The 23,170-nt window shown below is 37.4% G+C and overlaps 1 protein-coding gene across 2 annotated transcripts; it reads right to left on the bottom strand.

Annotated features, from left to right (window-relative positions):
* On the bottom strand, positions 329 to 6,329 carry LOC104760870 (probable pectate lyase 20). Of its 2 annotated transcripts, XM_010483857.2 has the most exons (7): positions 6,130 to 6,329; positions 5,674 to 5,739; positions 3,280 to 3,801; positions 1,238 to 1,358; positions 1,030 to 1,133; positions 818 to 956; positions 329 to 733 (listed from the first exon to the last, which is right to left on the bottom strand). In XM_010483857.2, exons 1-7 carry the CDS (start codon positions 6,207 to 6,209, stop codon positions 512 to 514), a joined length of 1,254 nt encoding a protein of 417 aa, XP_010482159.1. In that variant the 5' UTR covers positions 6,210 to 6,329; the 3' UTR covers positions 329 to 511. The 2 variants fall into 2 exon arrangements, with proteins under 2 accessions (XP_010482159.1, XP_010482158.1); XM_010483856.1 differs by lacking the exons at positions 329 to 733; positions 818 to 956; positions 1,030 to 1,133; positions 1,238 to 1,358 and adding exons at positions 2,250 to 2,654; positions 2,739 to 2,877; positions 2,951 to 3,054 and having other exon boundaries at positions 3,159 to 3,801; positions 6,130 to 6,327.

The following is a 23,170-nucleotide window of genomic DNA, read 5'->3' as shown; positions in this document are numbered from 1 at the left end:
TCTCATGTGGTTCTTGTCTCCTCTCACGTGGTTCCACCTTCACATCCCCTCTTATTCCCATTGACACCATACCCCACAATTCTCCATCATTAATAAGGATGTTATCATCGACTAAGCAGGCTTAGTGTGGCTCTCACCCCATTTTAATTTCAGTCATAGGTTAGTCGGGTGTACTATAGCCTTGCTTAACCAACATGTAGCTTGCTTAGCCTAAACACACGAAATGGGCTACTCAAATTTACAAACACTATGAATTCATTTCAAAGCATCTCCAAAGAAGTGCTACGTTTTGTTGTCCTCGATATAAGAAGAAACTAAGATGAGAGACTAAAGGAAGAGTTCCAACTTTGTTTGCTTTTATAAATACATCAATAATTGGCGGTGAAACAAATCATACAGCTTTATAATACAGTTGAGGCAGTTTTTAAATCAAGCCTCTGACATTTTGAATAGTGCTATTGCCATGTATAATGCAAGAACCCAAAACAAGATTAAAATTCTTAGTAAACTATTAACACCGGCGACCACCTCTGCAATTAAGCGCACCGGCATTGTAGGTGATGACACCAACAAGGGATGACGATTTGGCAGCTAAACTTGAAGCTCTAGCGTAGCTAGCTCCAAGTCCTGATCCAGAACGTGTAAAGAAAGCTCCGTTTAAGAATAGATCTCCTTCTGATCTCCAATTCCAATGCCTCCATTGCCATTGCCCTGCATAGTCTCTCTTTGTCACCTGAAACATGCATCCCATCAGTTATTTTGTTGTACGAATTTGAATGAAACCATAAAGATCTGTCCTTTGAGCTAGTCAACCTACCTCTTTCGCAAACCGGTTTCTCGGGGCGAGATATCTGTTTCCCTGACTGTTAATGGTAGGACTCGCACTGCCACCGATCGCATACATTTCCCAATGCGTGTAGTCATTGTTAACTACATGAAAATATCCATGCCTACACCTACAATTAATGAAAAAAACGTTTATTTTGTCGAGTTTTCTGAAGATAAAGCTCATAAGTTAGGCCAAAATACCTTGGCATTCTCTGAATAAGACCTTCACCAAAGTGGTTATAAGCGATTGTAACTTGCATAACCCTGTCCCTTGTATAGGTATCACTATGCCCCAATAACATAACCTGTCACAACGCAATCCATTAATGATTAATCCTCACAACCAAAAAAACAAAAACCTAACTTTCGATTCAAGCAACCAAAAACTATAAAAATTTGAACCAATTACCTCATTGTGGTGTGTGAAGTAATTGTTGGAGATGGTAATGGCAGTGGAAGCCATAACAGCATCAATAAGCCCATCAGCACAATTCGAAAGCGAATTATGATCAATCCAAATATGACTAGACCCAAAAATCNAGATAATACATGTGACATGTTAAGAGAATAGGAAGGAGAGATTAGCATAACAGAGTGTTGCTGAAACAAATATTTAAGGGCAATTGTCATAAATACCACTAAAATTGGTTTTTATTCCAAAATACTACAATTTAGTTTTTTTTCCCAAAAATATCACTAAAATGTATTTTTTTCCAAAAATACCACATAATTGAACTAAAGTTTTAATACTAAAAACTAATTCCTAAATTCTAAATACTAAACCCTGCTCCTAAAAACTATACTCTAAAACTAAATGTGTCAACCCAAACCTAAAACAAAAATTATACATCCTTAAAAATCAATTTTTTTGTGTTTGTGGTAATTTTGGAAAAAAAAACTTTTGTGGTATTTTTGGAAAAAAAAACTAAAATGTGGTATTTTTGGAAAAAAAAACTTTTTAGTGGTATTTAAAGGAATTTTTCAATAATATTTAATGAAGGAGGAACAAGCCATTGGCCAAATCTATCTTATGAATATCAACAACATAACATGACAATGATATTAAGACCCTTTCTTTTACTTCCTCATATGCTCTCATGTGGTTCTTGTCTCCTCTCACGTGGTTCCACCTTCACATCCCCTCTTATTCCCATTGACACCATACCCCACAATTCTCCATCATTAATAAGGATGTTATCATCGACTAAGCAGGCTTAGTGTGGCTCTCACCCCATTTTAATTTCAGTCATAGGTTAGTCGGGTGTACTATAGCCTTGCTTAACCAACATGTAGCTTGCTTAGCCTAAACACACGAAATGGGCTACTCAAATTTACAAACACTATGAATTCATTTCAAAGCATCTCCAAAGAAGTGCTACGTTTTGTTGTCCTCGATATAAGAAGAAACTAAGATGAGAGACTAAAGGAAGAGTTCCAACTTTGTTTGCTTTTATAAATACATCAATAATTGGCGGTGAAACAAATCATACAGCTTTATAATACAGTTGAGGCAGCTTTTAAATCAAGCCTCTGACATTTTGAATAGTGCTATTGCCATGTATAATGCAAGAACCCAAAACAAGATTAAAATTCTTAGTAAACTATTAACACCGGCGACCACCTCTGCAATTAAGCGCACCGGCATTGTAGGTGATGACACCAACAAGGGATGACGATTTGGCTGCTAAACTTGAAGCTCTAGCGTAGCTAGCTCCAAGTCCTGATCCAGAACGTGTAAAGAAAGCTCCGTTTAAGAATAGATCTCCTTCTGATCTCCAATTCCAATGCCTCCATTGCCATTGCCCTGCATAGTCTCTCTTTGTCACCTGAAACATGCATCCCATCAGTTATTTTGTTGTACGAATTTGAATGAAACCATAAAGATCTGTCCTTTGAGCTAGTCAACCTACCTCTTTCGCAAACCGGTTTCTCGGGGCGAGATATCTGTTTCCCTGACTGTTAATGGTAGGACTCGCACTGCCACCGATCGCATACATTTCCCAATGCGTGTAGTCATTGTTAACTACATGAAAATATCCATGCCTACACCTACAATTAATGAAAAAAACGTTTATTTTGTCGAGTTTTCTGAAGATAAAGCTCATAAGTTAGGCCAAAATACCTTGGCATTCTCTGAATAAGACCTTCACCAAAGTGGTTATAAGCGATTGTAACTTGCATAACCCTGTCCCTTGTATAGGTATCACTATGCCCCAATAACATAACCTGTCACAACGCAATCCATTAATGATTAATCCTCACAACCAAAAAAACAAAAACCTAACTTTCGATTCAAGCAACCAAAAACTATAAAAATTTGAACCAATTACCTCATTGTGGTGTGTGAAGTAATTGTTGGAGATGGTAATGGCAGTGGAAGCCATAACAGCATCAATAAGCCCATCAGCACAATTCGAAAGCGAATTATGATCAATCCAAATATGACTAGACCCAAAAATCGAGATCCCATCTCCATCAGCCATAGTTCTCCAACCATAATGCGAAGGAGAGCTTCTAACCATAGCGTTACCAGTAGGTCTACAATCATGAATATGAATCCCATGGATGATAATGTTAGTCACGAACTGAATCGTGAGACATGCACCATTAGCTATGTGAACATTAACGCCACGACCATCGATTGTTTTGAAACTGTTCATGATCAGCTCTTGTTTTAATGTAATGACCATGTCACGTTTAAAGACAATCCAAAGTGGCTCTTCTTGAATCACTGCATGACGTAACGTTCCCGGTCTAGGGTTAACCGGGTTATCGTCGTTTGGGTCACTTACTACGTAGTAACGACCGTCTCGGCCTCCGATTGCGTTGCGACCGAACCCGATTGCACAATTGGCTAGACGTTTTCGCCTGAATTGCCATTTCCGGTCACAACGCCAACAATCGTCTATTGGGTTTCCGGTAGAGCATGAGAAGTATCCTAGTCTTCTTCTCGCTGTGCTGTTCTTAATGCTCCTGTGAACCATTAAAACCGGTTATTCAATGCAATGTTCCATCAAAACCGGATTTATCGAACCAAATAAAATTTAATTTGAACTAATTGGGTCGGCCACTTAATGTAAATTGTAAAAGCGTAAGGGTCATTTGGAACAATAATTGCGTCGGTGGGAACATATATTGCACAATCAGGAATGTTCAATTTCTGTTGACAAAAAGAAAAAGAAAAATCCCCATATTTCTTACCAAAAAAAATAAAAAAATAAAAGCAAATTGCTAAAAATAAAAGCAAATTGCTAAAAATCTTATAAATGACGTGAAATGTTAGAAGTTGTCTTTTAAGTAACAATCCGACATATTATGCGTTTATTTTTCGGTTTCTTCGTAAGAACAATTATAGAATTTATTTAAAGTAATAAATCTATTTTCCTGACAACATTTATTTGATGTAATATAATTAGGCTCTAATTTACTATATGCATAAAGAACAAAATTTAATCGGGGGCATATTTAGACTGTTTCACTTACACATGGTAAATGAATAGTATGTCGGATAACATTACTCAAAAGCATTTTCAACTATTACCACCTTCACTATAATATTTTATTTTATTTTATTTTAGGACAGCATAAGAAATTTGTTTTAAAAATTATTTTGAAAGACAAAAACAAATCAACAAATGTGCATATCCTCAAAAACTATTGCAATTAGTAATAACGAGATAAGACCGAAACTACTGTTACCAAAGAAAGAATTGGGGAGAACACAGCACGAGGCAGATGCATGGGGGCTGGTGGGCAAACCACTGTTCTAAAGATTAGGTGTTGGAACATTTACACATGTTTTCTCTTTAAAAACAAAAACAAGAACATTACACGTGTTTTTGGACCAATGTCTACAATAATTCCATAAGATTTTTTTTTAAACGAAAATACTTTATTTCATCTACTATATAAGAACTGGTGGCATTGCATTAAATGAAGAATCCCATCCAAATCCAACTCAACTAAATGAAACCATGTTATGCATGATGTTTCATGTCTGCTCCTCCACCCATAACTCTGAATCGCTCAGTAAAGAATAAGCATAAACAACTCATTCTTTACTACTTTATCAGAATAAGATAACATATTAACTAATTATTATTTACTCACACCCATTTGATTTTTCATTTTAAATATGAAAACCAAATTTTCCACTTTTTTCTCATGAAAAAATATTCCATGTTCGACTTTCTAAAAAAATTATATCTTTAATATTACATGTATTTATCAATGATAAATGTGAAATCATAATATAGATCAGTTTATTTTAGAGTCACTAAAAGATTTTCTCGTTGAAAAAGTCTGCGCGGGAACCAAGAAAATACTTTAGTTAAAAACGGTTAACTTTGTTACTATAAGAGAAAATATTTATCATATCATATAAATTATAAAGTATTATTATATATAGGAGAAAAGTAGAAAATAAATACAACAAAGAAAGAAAAAAAAAACTAAAGTACGGAAAAAAAAACAGAATCGAGGTGTAGTGTTTAGCCCTATGGATTTTGACCCTTTGACCAGAATGTATAAAAGGTTCTTACAGAAACACCATGTGAGCCCTGCTCCACATAAATACAACTTTCACCAGTTTTTTCTGATTTTTTATTTTCTTAAAGTAATTTATAAAAGAAGATCACATGAATTTATCCAACCAAAAAGAAAAACGTAAAGAGAAACTAGGCGTTAGAGTTTTAGTGAATTTTTTTTTTTTTTCACTAATAACTAACCAATCGCATTAAACGAAATAGAATACTTACACCACTTGATTAGAGTACAAACAATAACCATGATCATTATTGTTGTAATAAAGCTAAAACACAAAATTTAAGCAACATAGAAACTCACATGTCCACCATTGCAGCTACTTCATCTGGATTCTCAACTGCATGTTCATGCCATGTTTCATTAGACCTGAAAATAACAATTTAATTAATTCATTGATCAAACAAAACTGCAATTACTATCTCTAAACCCGAAATGAAACAACTCAATTATATAATAGCAATATACTAAACCTCACATAAACAATATACAGTGCAAGAAAACTCTAATAACAGACTGTTGTTAGCAAATAGATCTGTACATGCATGATCAATTTTAGAAAAAAATAAAATATAGAATTTCCTTTCAATGTTTGGATCTATAAATCTATAATACAAAAATACAAACTATGATGATCAGTAAGAAAAAAAATGTTTCCTTGTTCCACCATAGATTGAGTAGTTGGAACTTCAATGCTTCCATGAACCAGATCACGTAAAAGATTTGACTCAAAAACATTTCGATTATAATTGATGATACCTTGTGGAATCAACACCAGAGAAGAACATTGATAGGAGTAATGCAGAAGCGAGGAAGACAAGTACTTGCGTGGAAGCCATTGTTATTGCTGCTGCTCCGTGTCTTTGTCTCTGTCTGAGACAGAGGCTTGTGTCGGTCTATTGTGTAAGAAGAGAGAAGAAGAGAGAAGAAGAGAGTTAAAGAAAGGCTTCAGGGAATGAGTCAATATATAAGAGAAAAAAAAATTGGGTTGTGACATTTTTCACTAGAATAATGTTTTGCCTAATTAAACTATTTAGAATAGATTATTCAATTTCTTCATTATTGTTTCTTTTGTTAAAATCCTGTCATGAACATTGTTACATCGAAATGGGCCAATGCAGATATGTATGTTTATTTACCATTATTATTATTTTGGGTATTTATAACATCCAATGCTGAAAATGTAGGTGATACGACAAGAGACAAATTATACAAACAGGAGGCAAATAGAAGAGAAATTGTACTAACTCAGTTTTTTCCAATAAAAGTGGATATACTAATGAGAATTGATGATATAATTGCATATCGCTCACATTTTTCATGCTTTGTAATGGTAAAACATTAATATATTTGTCACATAAAATATGAATTAACAATAACTTAAAAATTGAAAATATAGTCACAATCCTACATCCAAGTATAACCATAACAGAGAAATAGTTTTTTTTTTTTGTCAAACACAGAGAAATAGTTTAGTGGCGATTTTTACACCTTCATTCCACTCACCTTTAAATTTATTGGATAAAATCTCAACAATCGAGTTTATATGTTGGTAAAAAACTTATTGTAAACCATAAAATTAATATATTTTTTGCATAATTAACGAAATAAAACTCTAACTTCATCATGCAGTGTTAAAAATTATAAAATTTTCACTGGATAGATCATTTGAGATATAAAAGAAATCAATGTATACAAAAATACAATGTCTTTAATGTCCTTTCTGTTTTTAAATTAGAAATTTTTAGATTCATTCATAAATCTTAACTTCACTAAAAGTATCTAATTTGACGAAGATGAATCATAAGTAGCAAATGTAATTTCAATCAAGTTGAATGTTTTGTCATTTCAAGTAGATTCTCAAACCCTTCATCAAACAAGACACGTAATATTTGGAGTAGATAAAAATTTTCAATTTGCCGGCATGATACTTCGTGAGAATTATCTAATTTTTAAAGATAATTAAAAAAGAAAATTATTGTTGCTCACAATATAATTAACGTTATTTTTCCCATAGTTTAGTCAATTTAAATTTGTAATTTCAGTGTGCTATAAACTTGAGCTTTATCTAGTGACTTAAATCAATTTTTTTTTTTTGTCACACGCTTAGATTAATAAAAGGAAAAGTCAACCTCCACAAAGGGAGGAAAGAGGTACATATGATAACAAAGAAGTAGAAAAAGCAAGATTTAGCTAAAAGCATCAACTGCAATATTGCTCAAGCGAGGAATAAAACTGAAAACGATAAAGGAACCGACATTCTTTAGACACGAAATGTCATAGAGAATTCCTTTAAGCTCTTTGAGACTACGAGAGGAATTGAGTAGTTTGATGAGGACTTGAGAGTCCGAACAGATCTTGAACGATCGGATTTGAGAGATATGAGCGAGTGAAGAGATGTGAGTCAGAGCACTTCGAATCGCCAAGGCTTCTGCTACTAGAGCAGAAGGTACAAAAGAGCGCGATGAGGTCGCCTGTGAGATGGTTAAGCCATATGCATCCTCGATAATCCATCCTGCCTCACTATTGCTTGTAATTGGAGACCAAGCTGCATCAACAAAGCAAACGTGAGCATCGGTTGAGGTTGATGGAATCACAGGAGGGGGAAGGTAGGATTGTTGCGGAGGGAATTACAGTTGGGCGTTCTGCCACTATTTTGCATCAACAATTGTCTTCAGAATCACCTCATTTGCAGAATAAAGGCGTCTTTCGAAGAGGTTGAGGTTCCGAGCTTTCCAGAGATTCCACAAAATCCAGGGGGCTAATGGAGTCAGAGCCACACCCGACGGAGGGAGGGAAATGAGTAGAGCTAGCTTTTGCAACAGGAGTTGGGGGTGGACAGTGGTAGAGGATTTAGATGGGATGTGAAAGGTGCTAAGTTCCAAACATCCCCTGCAAAACTGCAGTGCAAAAACACATGCAGTTCGTCCTCGAAAGCACCACATCTCTTACACCTTGCGGTATCAGTAAGGCCTCTCTTCGCCAGGTTGGAGCCGACTGCAAGTGCACCAGCTACAACTTTCCATAGGAACGTCCTTAGTTTGGGAGGCAACCTTGCGTTCCAAATAAGTTTAGACCAGTTAAATCTGTCTCCGATAGGCTGTGGGGGAATTGTTTTGCCGGAACATAACCTGTTTTGGAAGAGTAAGATCCTGACTTTTTAGGTAACCAAACCAGAGAGTCTGTTAAGGAACCAGAGCTGGGAATTAAATTACGGATTTCAGCCTCATATTGAGGTAAGAGGTGACGAATAACAGCGACATTCCAGTCATTGGAGTCTTGACAAATAAGATCACAAACCTTAAGTTCTGCAGTTGCTTCAGTTAGGGGGCCAAAGGGACGTTTAGGTTGGGAGAGAGACAACCATGGATCTTTCCAGACATTGAAAGTAGCACCATCCCCCACAGCCCATCCTAAACCCTTGACTAAAAGGTCTCTACCTACGAGGATACTACGCCAACCGTGGGAAGCTACTCGTGGGGAAGAGGAACAGGTCAGAAAGGTAGATGAGCTGCAGTATTTATTTAAGAGAACCTTAGCCAACAACGAGTCTGGTTCGTTGAGTAACCTCCATCCTATTTTGGCAAGTAAGGCATCATTAAACTGTGCTACTTCACAAAAACCTAAACCACCAGCATATTTGGGCGGTGTGAGAGTGCCCATGTGACCCAACACATTTTCCTCTTGTCGGGCTTATCATCCCACCAGAAGCGGGTGAAGACGAATTGAATTTGTTTGCAGAGCGAAACAGGGAGTTTGAAGCAGGACATGGAGTACACAGGGAGAGCAGTGAGGACAGTTTGGAGGAGATTTTGTTTTCCTGCTCCAGAAAGGCAACGAGAGGACCAATTGTGTGCTCGTTGTCGGATTCTATCAACATTGGATGTAAAAATACCCCTTTTCTTGCTACCAAAGTTCTCTGGGAGTCCTAGATAGTTGTCGAGGCCTCCCTCTTGTGAGATGTTAAGAGTAGACCTAACACGGACTTTAGTGTGAGCTGGCGTTTTTGAGGAGAAGGTTATTTTAGACTTGTTGAGATTGATGCATTGCCCTGAAGCTTTTTCATAGGTCCTCAGAATCTTTAGCAAGTTCTTGCAACACACATCATTTGATTTGCAAAAGAACATAGTATCATCTGCAAATAAGAGATGGTTAATCGGAGGACTTGCTCTACAGACTTTGATATCGGGGAGTAAACCTTGATTTTGAGCTTGAACGTATAATCCGGAGAGAACCTCAGTATACAGTATGAAGAGGTATGGGGAGAGGGGATCTCCTTGACGAAGACCGCGGGTGGGGATGACTGATCCTTGCGGAGTTCCATTGATGAGGAAAGAGTAGAAGACCGAGGTAACACAAGTGAGAATCCAAGATATCAGTTTATCATTAAAACCAAGTTTCTTTAGAACTGCTTTGAGAAAACCCCATTCGATGCGGTCATAAGCTTTGTTCATGTCCGTTTTAACCACCATAGAGCAATATTTCTTGGCCTCTGATGTCCAAGAAAATGAAGGATCACATGCATGATGAGAACGTTATCTGAGATGGCTCGATTTGGAACAAAGGCGGATTGGAAGGGTGAAATGAGTTGAGGTGACTTAATCAATCTATCTTTTTTTAAATACATTTTCCTATCTTTTTTTTTGTCAAAACATGGTTTCATTCATTCAAATCAAACCAATACAAGAAAGGGAGCAGAATCCTAAAGTTTTAAAAAGGTTACAAATAATGGCTTTCCCCAAAGCCTTAAACAAATATATGAAAACATAAAACATCAAGTCAATATCAATGAGAGCTGTGATACAAGCACACAAAGGCAGCTTGGAACATGTGAGGTCACGGTTACTTGATTGCTCATCCTCAAGAGAGTCAACAGATGGCATAATAGTCTTGGTCATAAGACACTTCGACGTTGAAGAAAGAAACAGAGCCAAGAGTCTCACCGGATTAAGGTGTACAGACAAAGCATTGGAACTGATTCGGTGGGTTACTGATCGGGTTGTTGATGGCATAGATAGGGTTCGGTTGATGGATGAGTTGCTGGAAGCAGGTTGCTTAGTTTCGTCAGATGAAAACATTGGAGTACAGGGCACAAGACCATAGAACTGTAAGCCTATACCAACACACCATACCTATATATAGATCCAACTCAGAATAAAAACTGCCAAAGCTGATGATCTAGGCCCCCAATAATATCATCAATTTAAAGGGGCTATTCCCAATTAAATTCATTAACCAATATAGCTATCCCATTTTAAACCGTTTTTAACTTTTCATGCAAAGTATCTATTTTTATTACTAACTGAGTAAATAAATTCAGAATTTTGGTCTATGAAATATGAATCTTTTGGAACTTCAATTGTTTTCATGAAAAGTATCAACCGTTTTACGTTGCAATTTTGTTCTTTGATAAAGATTGGTTATTAACTTATTATGTTTAAACCTATGGATGAACTACTTTTCTTTATTGCATTAAGCTTCTCGTAACTCATCAGGGTCCACCATATAGATACTTATTTTTTTATTGATAGNATTTTTCACTAGAATAATGTTTTGCCTAATTAAACTATTTAGAATAGATTATTCAATTTCTTCATTATTGTTTCTTTTGTTAAAATCCTGTCATGAACATTGTTACATCGAAATGGGCCAATGCAGATATGTATGTTTATTTACCATTATTATTATTTTGGGTATTTATAACATCCAATGCTGAAAATGTAGGTGATACGACAAGAGACAAATTATACAAACAGGAGGCAAATAGAAGAGAAATTGTACTAACTCAGTTTTTTCCAATAAAAGTGGATATACTAATGAGAATTGATGATATAATTGCATATCGCTCACATTTTTCATGCTTTGTAATGGTAAAACATTAATATATTTGTCACATAAAATATGAATTAACAATAACTTAAAAATTGAAAATATAGTCACAATCCTACATCCAAGTATAACCATAACAGAGAAATAGTTTTTTTTTTTTGTCAAACACAGAGAAATAGTTTAGTGGCGATTTTTACACCTTCATTCCACTCACCTTTAAATTTATTGGATAAAATCTCAACAATCGAGTTTATATGTTGGTAAAAAACTTATTGTAAACCATAAAATTAATATATTTTTTGCATAATTAACGAAATAAAACTCTAACTTCATCATGCAGTGTTAAAAATTATAAAATTTTCACTGGATAGATCATTTGAGATATAAAAGAAATCAATGTATACAAAAATACAATGTCTTTAATGTCCTTTCTGTTTTTAAATTAGAAATTTTTAGATTCATTCATAAATCTTAACTTCACTAAAAGTATCTAATTTGACGAAGATGAATCATAAGTAGCAAATGTAATTTCAATCAAGTTGAATGTTTTGTCATTTCAAGTAGATTCTCAAACCCTTCATCAAACAAGACACGTAATATTTGGAGTAGATAAAAATTTTCAATTTGCCGGCATGATACTTCGTGAGAATTATCTAATTTTTAAAGATAATTAAAAAAGAAAATTATTGTTGCTCACAATATAATTAACGTTATTTTTCCCATAGTTTAGTCAATTTAAATTTGTAATTTCAGTGTGCTATAAACTTGAGCTTTATCTAGTGACTTAAATCAATTTTTTTTTTTTGTCACACGCTTAGATTAATAAAAGGAAAAGTCAACCTCCACAAAGGGAGGAAAGAGGTACATATGATAACAAAGAAGTAGAAAAAGCAAGATTTAGCTAAAAGCATCAACTGCAATATTGCTCAAGCGAGGAATAAAACTGAAAACGATAAAGGAACCGACATTCTTTAGACACGAAATGTCATAGAGAATTCCTTTAAGCTCTTTGAGACTACGAGAGGAATTGAGTAGTTTGATGAGGACTTGAGAGTCCGAACAGATCTTGAACGATCGGATTTGAGAGATATGAGCGAGTGAAGAGATGTGAGTCAGAGCACTTCGAATCGCCAAGGCTTCTGCTACTAGAGCAGAAGGTACAAAAGAGCGCGATGAGGTCGCCTGTGAGATGGTTAAGCCATATGCATCCTCGATAATCCATCCTGCCTCACTATTGCTTGTAATTGGAGACCAAGCTGCATCAACAAAGCAAACGTGAGCATCGGTTGAGGTTGATGGAATCACAGGAGGGGGAAGGTAGGATTGTTGCGGAGGGAATTACAGTTGGGCGTTCTGCCACTATTTTGCATCAACAATTGTCTTCAGAATCACCTCATTTGCAGAATAAAGGCGTCTTTCGAAGAGGTTGAGGTTCCGAGCTTTCCAGAGATTCCACAAAATCCAGGGGGCTAATGGAGTCAGAGCCACACCCGACGGAGGGAGGGAAATGAGTAGAGCTAGCTTTTGCAACAGGAGTTGGGGGTGGACAGTGGTAGAGGATTTAGATGGGATGTGAAAGGTGCTAAGTTCCAAACATCCCCTGCAAAACTGCAGTGCAAAAACACATGCAGTTCGTCCTCGAAAGCACCACATCTCTTACACCTTGCGGTATCAGTAAGGCCTCTCTTCGCCAGGTTGGAGCCGACTGCAAGTGCACCAGCTACAACTTTCCATAGGAACGTCCTTAGTTTGGGAGGCAACCTTGCGTTCCAAATAAGTTTAGACCAGTTAAATCTGTCTCCGATAGGCTGTGGGGGAATTGTTTTGCCGGAACATAACCTGTTTTGGAAGAGTAAGATCCTGACTTTTTAGGTAACCAAACCAGAGAGTCTGTTAAGGAACCAGAGCTGGGAATTAAATTACGGATTTCAGCCTCATATTGAGGTAAGAGGTGACGAATAACAGCGACATTCCAGTCATTGGAGTCTTGACAAATAAGATCACAAACCTTAAGTTCTGCAGTTGCTTCAGTTAGGGGGCCAAAGGGACGTTTAGGTTGGGAGAGAGACAACCATGGATCTTTCCAGACATTGAAAGTAGCACCATCCCCCACAGCCCATCCTAAACCCTTGACTAAAAGGTCTCTACCTACGAGGATACTACGCCAACCGTGGGAAGCTACTCGTGGGGAAGAGGAACAGGTCAGAAAGGTAGATGAGCTGCAGTATTTATTTAAGAGAACCTTAGCCAACAACGAGTCTGGTTCGTTGAGTAACCTCCATCCTATTTTGGCAAGTAAGGCATCATTAAACTGTGCTACTTCACAAAAACCTAAACCACCAGCATATTTGGGCGGTGTGAGAGTGCCCATGTGACCCAACACATTTTCCTCTTGTCGGGCTTATCATCCCACCAGAAGCGGGTGAAGACGAATTGAATTTGTTTGCAGAGCGAAACAGGGAGTTTGAAGCAGGACATGGAGTACACAGGGAGAGCAGTGAGGACAGTTTGGAGGAGATTTTGTTTTCCTGCTCCAGAAAGGCAACGAGAGGACCAATTGTGTGCTCGTTGTCGGATTCTATCAACATTGGATGTAAAAATACCCCTTTTCTTGCTACCAAAGTTCTCTGGGAGTCCTAGATAGTTGTCGAGGCCTCCCTCTTGTGAGATGTTAAGAGTAGACCTAACACGGACTTTAGTGTGAGCTGGCGTTTTTGAGGAGAAGGTTATTTTAGACTTGTTGAGATTGATGCATTGCCCTGAAGCTTTTTCATAGGTCCTCAGAATCTTTAGCAAGTTCTTGCAACACACATCATTTGATTTGCAAAAGAACATAGTATCATCTGCAAATAAGAGATGGTTAATCGGAGGACTTGCTCTACAGACTTTGATATCGGGGAGTAAACCTTGATTTTGAGCTTGAACGTATAATCCGGAGAGAACCTCAGTATACAGTATGAAGAGGTATGGGGAGAGGGGATCTCCTTGACGAAGACCGCGGGTGGGGATGACTGATCCTTGCGGAGTTCCATTGATGAGGAAAGAGTAGAAGACCGAGGTAACACAAGTGAGAATCCAAGATATCAGTTTATCATTAAAACCAAGTTTCTTTAGAACTGCTTTGAGAAAACCCCATTCGATGCGGTCATAAGCTTTGTTCATGTCCGTTTTAACCACCATAGAGCAATATTTCTTGGCCTCTGATGTCCAAGAAAATGAAGGATCACATGCATGATGAGAACGTTATCTGAGATGGCTCGATTTGGAACAAAGGCGGATTGGAAGGGTGAAATGAGTTGAGGTGACTTAATCAATCTATCTTTTTTTAAATACATTTTCCTATCTTTTTTTTTGTCAAAACATGGTTTCATTCATTCAAATCAAACCAATACAAGAAAGGGAGCAGAATCCTAAAGTTTTAAAAAGGTTACAAATAATGGCTTTCCCCAAAGCCTTAAACAAATATATGAAAACATAAAACATCAAGTCAATATCAATGAGAGCTGTGATACAAGCACACAAAGGCAGCTTGGAACATGTGAGGTCACGGTTACTTGATTGCTCATCCTCAAGAGAGTCAACAGATGGCATAATAGTCTTGGTCATAAGACACTTCGACGTTGAAGAAAGAAACAGAGCCAAGAGTCTCACCGGATTAAGGTGTACAGACAAAGCATTGGAACTGATTCGGTGGGTTACTGATCGGGTTGTTGATGGCATAGATAGGGTTCGGTTGATGGATGAGTTGCTGGAAGCAGGTTGCTTAGTTTCGTCAGATGAAAACATTGGAGTACAGGGCACAAGACCATAGAACTGTAAGCCTATACCAACACACCATACCTATATATAGATCCAACTCAGAATAAAAACTGCCAAAGCTGATGATCTAGGCCCCCAATAATATCATCAATTTAAAGGGGCTATTCCCAATTAAATTCATTAACCAATATAGCTATCCCATTTTAAACCGTTTTTAACTTTTCATGCAAAGTATCTATTTTTATTACTAACTGAGTAAATAAATTCAGAATTTTGGTCTATGAAATATGAATCTTTTGGAACTTCAATTGTTTTCATGAAAAGTATCAACCGTTTTACGTTGCAATTTTGTTCTTTGATAAAGATTGGTTATTAACTTATTATGTTTAAACCTATGGATGAACTACTTTTCTTTATTGCATTAAGCTTCTCGTAACTCATCAGGGTCCACCATATAGATACTTATTTTTTTATTGATAGTCTCTAAAATATGGAATCCTTAATTCAGTTCCATTCAAGAATTCAATTGATGAGTTTACCAATAAAACTACAAAGGATACCTAACATAATTGCATTCGAAATACTAGGAGGCTGTTTGATGATATGATAACAAAGGTATATTTACCAAATGCATATNGATATACTAATGAGAATTGATGATATAATTGCATATCGCTCACATTTTTCATGCTTTGTAATGGTAAAACATTAATATATTTGTCACATAAAATATGAATTAACAATAACTTAAAAATTGAAAATATAGTCACAATCCTACATCCAAGTATAACCATAACAGAGAAATAGTTTTTTTTTTTTGTCAAACACAGAGAAATAGTTTAGTGGCGATTTTTACACCTTCATTCCACTCACCTTTAAATTTATTGGATAAAATCTCAACAATCGAGTTTATATGTTGGTAAAAAACTTATTGTAAACCATAAAATTAATATATTTTTTGCATAATTAACGAAATAAAACTCTAACTTCATCATGCAGTGTTAAAAATTATAAAATTTTCACTGGATAGATCATTTGAGATATAAAAGAAATCAATGTATACAAAAATACAATGTCTTTAATGTCCTTTCTGTTTTTAAATTAGAAATTTTTAGATTCATTCATAAATCTTAACTTCACTAAAAGTATCTAATTTGACGAAGATGAATCATAAGTAGCAAATGTAATTTCAATCAAGTTGAATGTTTTGTCATTTCAAGTAGATTCTCAAACCCTTCATCAAACAAGACACGTAATATTTGGAGTAGATAAAAATTTTCAATTTGCCGGCATGATACTTCGTGAGAATTATCTAATTTTTAAAGATAATTAAAAAAGAAAATTATTGTTGCTCACAATATAATTAACGTTATTTTTCCCATAGTTTAGTCAATTTAAATTTGTAATTTCAGTGTGCTATAAACTTGAGCTTTATCTAGTGACTTAAATCAATTTTTTTTTTTTGTCACACGCTTAGATTAATAAAAGGAAAAGTCAACCTCCACAAAGGGAGGAAAGAGGTACATATGATAACAAAGAAGTAGAAAAAGCAAGATTTAGCTAAAAGCATCAACTGCAATATTGCTCAAGCGAGGAATAAAACTGAAAACGATAAAGGAACCGACATTCTTTAGACACGAAATGTCATAGAGAATTCCTTTAAGCTCTTTGAGACTACGAGAGGAATTGAGTAGTTTGATGAGGACTTGAGAGTCCGAACAGATCTTGAACGATCGGATTTGAGAGATATGAGCGAGTGAAGAGATGTGAGTCAGAGCACTTCGAATCGCCAAGGCTTCTGCTACTAGAGCAGAAGGTACAAAAGAGCGCGATGAGGTCGCCTGTGAGATGGTTAAGCCATATGCATCCTCGATAATCCATCCTGCCTCACTATTGCTTGTAATTGGAGACCAAGCTGCATCAACAAAGCAAACGTGAGCATCGGTTGAGGTTGATGGAATCACAGGAGGGGGAAGGTAGGATTGTTGCGGAGGGAATTACAGTTGGGCGTTCTGCCACTATTTTGCATCAACAATTGTCTTCAGAATCACCTCATTTGCAGAATAAAGGCGTCTTTCGAAGAGGTTGAGGTTCCGAGCTTTCCAGAGATTCCACAAAATCCAGGGGGCTAATGGAGTCAGAGCCACACCCGACGGAGGGAGGGAAATGAGTAGAGCTAGCTTTTGCAACAGGAGTTGGGGGTGGACAGTGGTAGAGGATTTAGATGGGATGTGAAAGGTGCTAAGTTCCAAACATCCCCTGCAAAACTGCAGTGCAAAAACACATGCAGTTCGTCCTCGAAAGCACCACATCTCTTACACCTTGCGGTATCAGTAAGGCCTCTCTTCGCCAGGTTGGAGCCGACTGCAAGTGCACCAGCTACAACTTTCCATAGGAACGTCCTTAGTTTGGGAGGCAACCTTGCGTTCCAAATAAGTTTAGACCAGTTAAATCTGTCTCCGATAGGCTGTGGGGGAATTGTTTTGCCGGAACATAACCTGTTTTGGAAGAGTAAGATCCTGACTTTTTAGGTAACCAAACCAGAGAGTCTGTTAAGGAACCAGAGCTGGGAATTAAATTACGGATTTCAGCCTCATATTGAGGTAAGAGGTGACGAATAACAGCGACATTCCAGTCATTGGAGTCTTGACAAATAAGATCACAAACCTTAAGTTCTGCAGTTGCTTCAGTTAGGGGGCCAAAGGGACGTTTAGGTTGGGAGAGAGACAACCATGGATCTTTCCAGACATTGAAAGTAGCACCATCCCCCACAGCCCATCCTAAACCCTTGACTAAAAGGTCTCTACCTACGAGGATACTACGCCAACCGTGGGAAGCTACTCGTGGGGAAGAGGAACAGGTCAGAAAGGTAGATGAGCTGCAGTATTTATTTAAGAGAACCTTAGCCAACAACGAGTCTGGTTCGTTGAGTAACCTCCATCCTATTTTGGCAAGTAAGGCATCATTAAACTGTGCTACTTCACAAAAACCTAAACCACCAGCATATTTGGGCGGTGTGAGAGTGCCCATGTGACCCAACACATTTTCCTCTTGTCGGGCTTATCATCCCACCAGAAGCGGGTGAAGACGAATTGAATTTGTTTGCAGAGCGAAACAGGGAGTTTGAAGCAGGACATGGAGTACACAGGGAGAGCAGTGAGGACAGTTTGGAGGAGATTTTGTTTTCCTGCTCCAGAAAGGCAACGAGAGGACCAATTGTGTGCTCGTTGTCGGATTCTATCAACATTGGATGTAAAAATACCCCTTTTCTTGCTACCAAAGTTCTCTGGGAGTCCTAGATAGTTGTCGAGGCCTCCCTCTTGTGAGATGTTAAGAGTAGACCTAACACGGACTTTAGTGTGAGCTGGCGTTTTTGAGGAGAAGGTTATTTTAGACTTGTTGAGATTGATGCATTGCCCTGAAGCTTTTTCATAGGTCCTCAGAATCTTTAGCAAGTTCTTGCAACACACATCATTTGATTTGCAAAAGAACATAGTATCATCTGCAAATAAGAGATGGTTAATCGGAGGACTTGCTCTACAGACTTTGATATCGGGGAGTAAACCTTGATTTTGAGCTTGAACGTATAATCCGGAGAGAACCTCAGTATACAGTATGAAGAGGTATGGGGAGAGGGGATCTCCTTGACGAAGACCGCGGGTGGGGATGACTGATCCTTGCGGAGTTCCATTGATGAGGAAAGAGTAGAAGACCGAGGTAACACAAGTGAGAATCCAAGATATCAGTTTATCATTAAAACCAAGTTTCTTTAGAACTGCTTTGAGAAAACCCCATTCGATGCGGTCATAAGCTTTGTTCATGTCCGTTTTAACCACCATAGAGCAATATTTCTTGGCCTCTGATGTCCAAGAAAATGAAGGATCACATGCATGATGAGAACGTTATCTGAGATGGCTCGATTTGGAACAAAGGCGGATTGGAAGGGTGAAATGAGTTGAGGTGACTTAATCAATCTATCTTTTTTTAAATACATTTTCCTATCTTTTTTTTTGTCAAAACATGGTTTCATTCATTCAAATCAAACCAATACAAGAAAGGGAGCAGAATCCTAAAGTTTTAAAAAGGTTACAAATAATGGCTTTCCCCAAAGCCTTAAACAAATATATGAAAACATAAAACATCAAGTCAATATCAATGAGAGCTGTGATACAAGCACACAAAGGCAGCTTGGAACATGTGAGGTCACGGTTACTTGATTGCTCATCCTCAAGAGAGTCAACAGATGGCATAATAGTCTTGGTCATAAGACACTTCGACGTTGAAGAAAGAAACAGAGCCAAGAGTCTCACCGGATTAAGGTGTACAGACAAAGCATTGGAACTGATTCGGTGGGTTACTGATCGGGTTGTTGATGGCATAGATAGGGTTCGGTTGATGGATGAGTTGCTGGAAGCAGGTTGCTTAGTTTCGTCAGATGAAAACATTGGAGTACAGGGCACAAGACCATAGAACTGTAAGCCTATACCAACACACCATACCTATATATAGATCCAACTCAGAATAAAAACTGCCAAAGCTGATGATCTAGGCCCCCAATAATATCATCAATTTAAAGGGGCTATTCCCAATTAAATTCATTAACCAATATAGCTATCCCATTTTAAACCGTTTTTAACTTTTCATGCAAAGTATCTATTTTTATTACTAACTGAGTAAATAAATTCAGAATTTTGGTCTATGAAATATGAATCTTTTGGAACTTCAATTGTTTTCATGAAAAGTATCAACCGTTTTACGTTGCAATTTTGTTCTTTGATAAAGATTGGTTATTAACTTATTATGTTTAAACCTATGGATGAACTACTTTTCTTTATTGCATTAAGCTTCTCGTAACTCATCAGGGTCCACCATATAGATACTTATTTTTTTATTGATAGTCTCTAAAATATGGAATCCTTAATTCAGTTCCATTCAAGAATTCAATTGATGAGTTTACCAATAAAACTACAAAGGATACCTAACATAATTGCATTCGAAATACTAGGAGGCTGTTTGATGATATGATAACAAAGGTATATTTACCAAATGCATATTATTTCTGTTTTTCAGTTACTTATCACCGTTCATTGATGACTCTTAATTAGTATATAAATACTGTTCTTGCAATTGACAAGCCACAAAAACTAATTTCCATCAGTTATTTATCATTGATCTATGTTTATAGAGAAATTTTAGAATGAATTTTAACTAGTCTTTATATTACTCAATTAACATCACTAGCTACGGATATGAGACACTGTACGGTTAAAAAAGATTCTTAAAAATAAAATAAAAGTTTGTTCATATTTAAACCTGAAATAACAAACTAAAAATCATGCAGGAATTCGTTTAAAAATTGAAAAAAGTTGTGATTTCAGTTGCTTTTATCCAGTTGAGGTATATGTAATTGATGGAATTTTTTGTTCGTATATAAATATGAAAATAACTAAAAAAAAGTGCACAAATCCGTTAAAAAATGATTTAATTCTAATGTATTTATGATGAAGATTTCAATATGCTTCTTGATTATTTTTGGCCACTAGTTGTTGTTAATTAGAAACAAAATTATTCTTTTTTAAACTTGCTAGTAAATCAAAATGTTTGGATCTGATAGACATAATCAACATAAGATTTACGACACTTTTTGTTACCAAAATGAAAAAAAGAAAACATCCTTATCCAAATTTTGTTAATACCCAAAGAACAAAACAAACCACACTTTTTTCTACTTTAAATTCTTACCGCACTTGACACTCTCTCATATCATCTCTCTATCACGTGTGGTGGGTCAGATGGGTCACGTGCCCGGACGGCTGGTTCATTCCGACACGTTCTTCTCATAAAAGTGGCCACATCATTTGTTTGATAATAAATGTAATATTATCTGCTCGTCGGCGTCGAATGTCCGGAAAACACGCCGGTGATTAGATAGATTAACGTGGCAGATCATATAAACTAACCAATCAAAAGGTCTATTAGTTCTAGTTCTAGCCTTGAAGACCCAATCACCATCGTTTATTTTTTATATAAATAGTTTTCTACTACTANATTTTTTTTTTTTGTCACACGCTTAGATTAATAAAAGGAAAAGTCAACCTCCACAAAGGGAGGAAAGAGGTACATATGATAACAAAGAAGTAGAAAAAGCAAGATTTAGCTAAAAGCATCAACTGCAATATTGCTCAAGCGAGGAATAAAACTGAAAACGATAAAGGAACCGACATTCTTTAGACACGAAATGTCATAGAGAATTCCTTTAAGCTCTTTGAGACTACGAGAGGAATTGAGTAGTTTGATGAGGACTTGAGAGTCCGAACAGATCTTGAACGATCGGATTTGAGAGATATGAGCGAGTGAAGAGATGTGAGTCAGAGCACTTCGAATCGCCAAGGCTTCTGCTACTAGAGCAGAAGGTACAAAAGAGCGCGATGAGGTCGCCTGTGAGATGGTTAAGCCATATGCATCCTCGATAATCCATCCTGCCTCACTATTGCTTGTAATTGGAGACCAAGCTGCATCAACAAAGCAAACGTGAGCATCGGTTGAGGTTGATGGAATCACAGGAGGGGGAAGGTAGGATTGTTGCGGAGGGAATTACAGTTGGGCGTTCTGCCACTATTTTGCATCAACAATTGTCTTCAGAATCACCTCATTTGCAGAATAAAGGCGTCTTTCGAAGAGGTTGAGGTTCCGAGCTTTCCAGAGATTCCACAAAATCCAGGGGGCTAATGGAGTCAGAGCCACACCCGACGGAGGGAGGGAAATGAGTAGAGCTAGCTTTTGCAACAGGAGTTGGGGGTGGACAGTGGTAGAGGATTTAGATGGGATGTGAAAGGTGCTAAGTTCCAAACATCTCCTGCAAAACTGCAGTGCAAAAACACATGCAGTTCGTCCTCGAAAGCACCACATCTCTTACACCTTGCAGTTTCAGAAAGACCTCTTTTTGCTAGATTAGGGCCGACTGCAAGTGCACCAACTACAAGTTTCCATAGGAACTTCCTTAGTTTGGGAGGCAGCCTTGCATTCCATATAACTTTATTCCAGTTAAAACTGTCAGTAGTTGGCTGTTGGGGAAACTGTTTTGCCAGAGCATAACCTGTTTTGGAAGAGTAAGATCCTGATTTTTCAGGTAACCAAACCAGAGAGTCTGTCAGGGGAACAGAGCTGGGAATTAAATTACGGATTTCAGCCTTATGTTGAGGTAAGAGATGACGAATGACGTCCACGTTCTAGTCTTTGGAGTTTTGACAAATGAGATCACGAACCTTAAGTTCTGCAGTTGCTTCAGTTGGGGGACCAAAAGGGCGTTTAGGTTGGGAAAGAGACAGCCATGGATCATTCCAAACATTGATAGTAGCACCATCTCCCACTGCCCATCCTAAACCCTTGGTCAAAAGGTCTCTACCTACGAGGATACGACGCCAGCCGTGGGAAGCTACTCGTGGGGAAGAGGAACATGTCAGAAATGTAGATGAGTTGCAATATTTATTTAAGAGCACTTTAGCCAACAACGAGTTTGGTTCATTGAGTAATCTCCATCCTATTTTGGCAAGTAAGGCATCATTGAACTGTTCTACGTCCCGAAAGCCTAACCCACCAGCATATTTGGGCTGTGTGAGAGAGTCCCATGCGACCCAACACATTTTTCTCTTATCGGCCTTATCGTCCCACCAGAAGCGGGTGAAGACGGACTGAATTTGTTTGCAGAGCGAAACAGGGAGTTTGAAGCAGGACATGGAGTACACAGGGAGAGCAGTGAGAACTGTTTGGAGGTGTACTTGTTTTCCTGCTCCCGAGAGGCAACGAGAGGACCAACTGTGTGCTCTTTGTCGGATTTTATCAACATTGGACGCAAAAATATCCCTTTTCTTGTGACCAAAGTTCTCTGGGAGACCAAGATAGTCGCCGAGCCCACCCTCTTGTGAGATATTCAGAGTAGATCTAACGCGGACTTTAATGTAAGCTGGCGTCTTTGAGGAGAAGGTTAGTGTAGACTTGTTAAGGTTGATGCACTGCCCTGAAGCTTTCTCATAGGTATTCAGGATCTTTAGTAAGTTTTTGCAGCACACATCGTTTGATTTGCAAAAAGAACATAGTATCATCTGCAAATAGAAGATGGTTAATTGGAGAACTTGCTCTACTGACTTTGATGTCAGGGAGTAAACCTTGATTTTGAGCCTGAACACATAATCGGGAGAGGACCTCAGTACAC

The sequence above is a fragment of the Camelina sativa genome, chromosome 18 (genome assembly GCF_000633955.1).
Source record: "Camelina sativa cultivar DH55 chromosome 18, Cs, whole genome shotgun sequence".
NCBI lineage: Eukaryota > Viridiplantae > Streptophyta > Magnoliopsida > Brassicales > Brassicaceae > Camelina > Camelina sativa.
Note: the sequence above shows the minus strand (reverse complement) of the source record. Positions and strands in the feature narration are given on the sequence as shown.

Bases quoted from the DNA above. Each gene is read 5' to 3' on its own strand.
- LOC104760870 (XM_010483857.2), bottom strand. From the start codon at position 6,209: ATGGCTTCCACGCAAGTACTTGTCTTCCTCGCTTCTGCATTACTCCTA. The intron at 5,740-6,129 runs GTATCATCAATT...TGTTATTTTCAG, and splicing joins TCTGGTGTTGATTCCACAAG to GTCTAATGAAACATGGCATG. The intron at 734-817 runs GTAGGTTGACTA...TGCATGTTTCAG, and splicing joins GAAACCGGTTTGCGAAAGAG to GTGACAAAGAGAGACTATGC.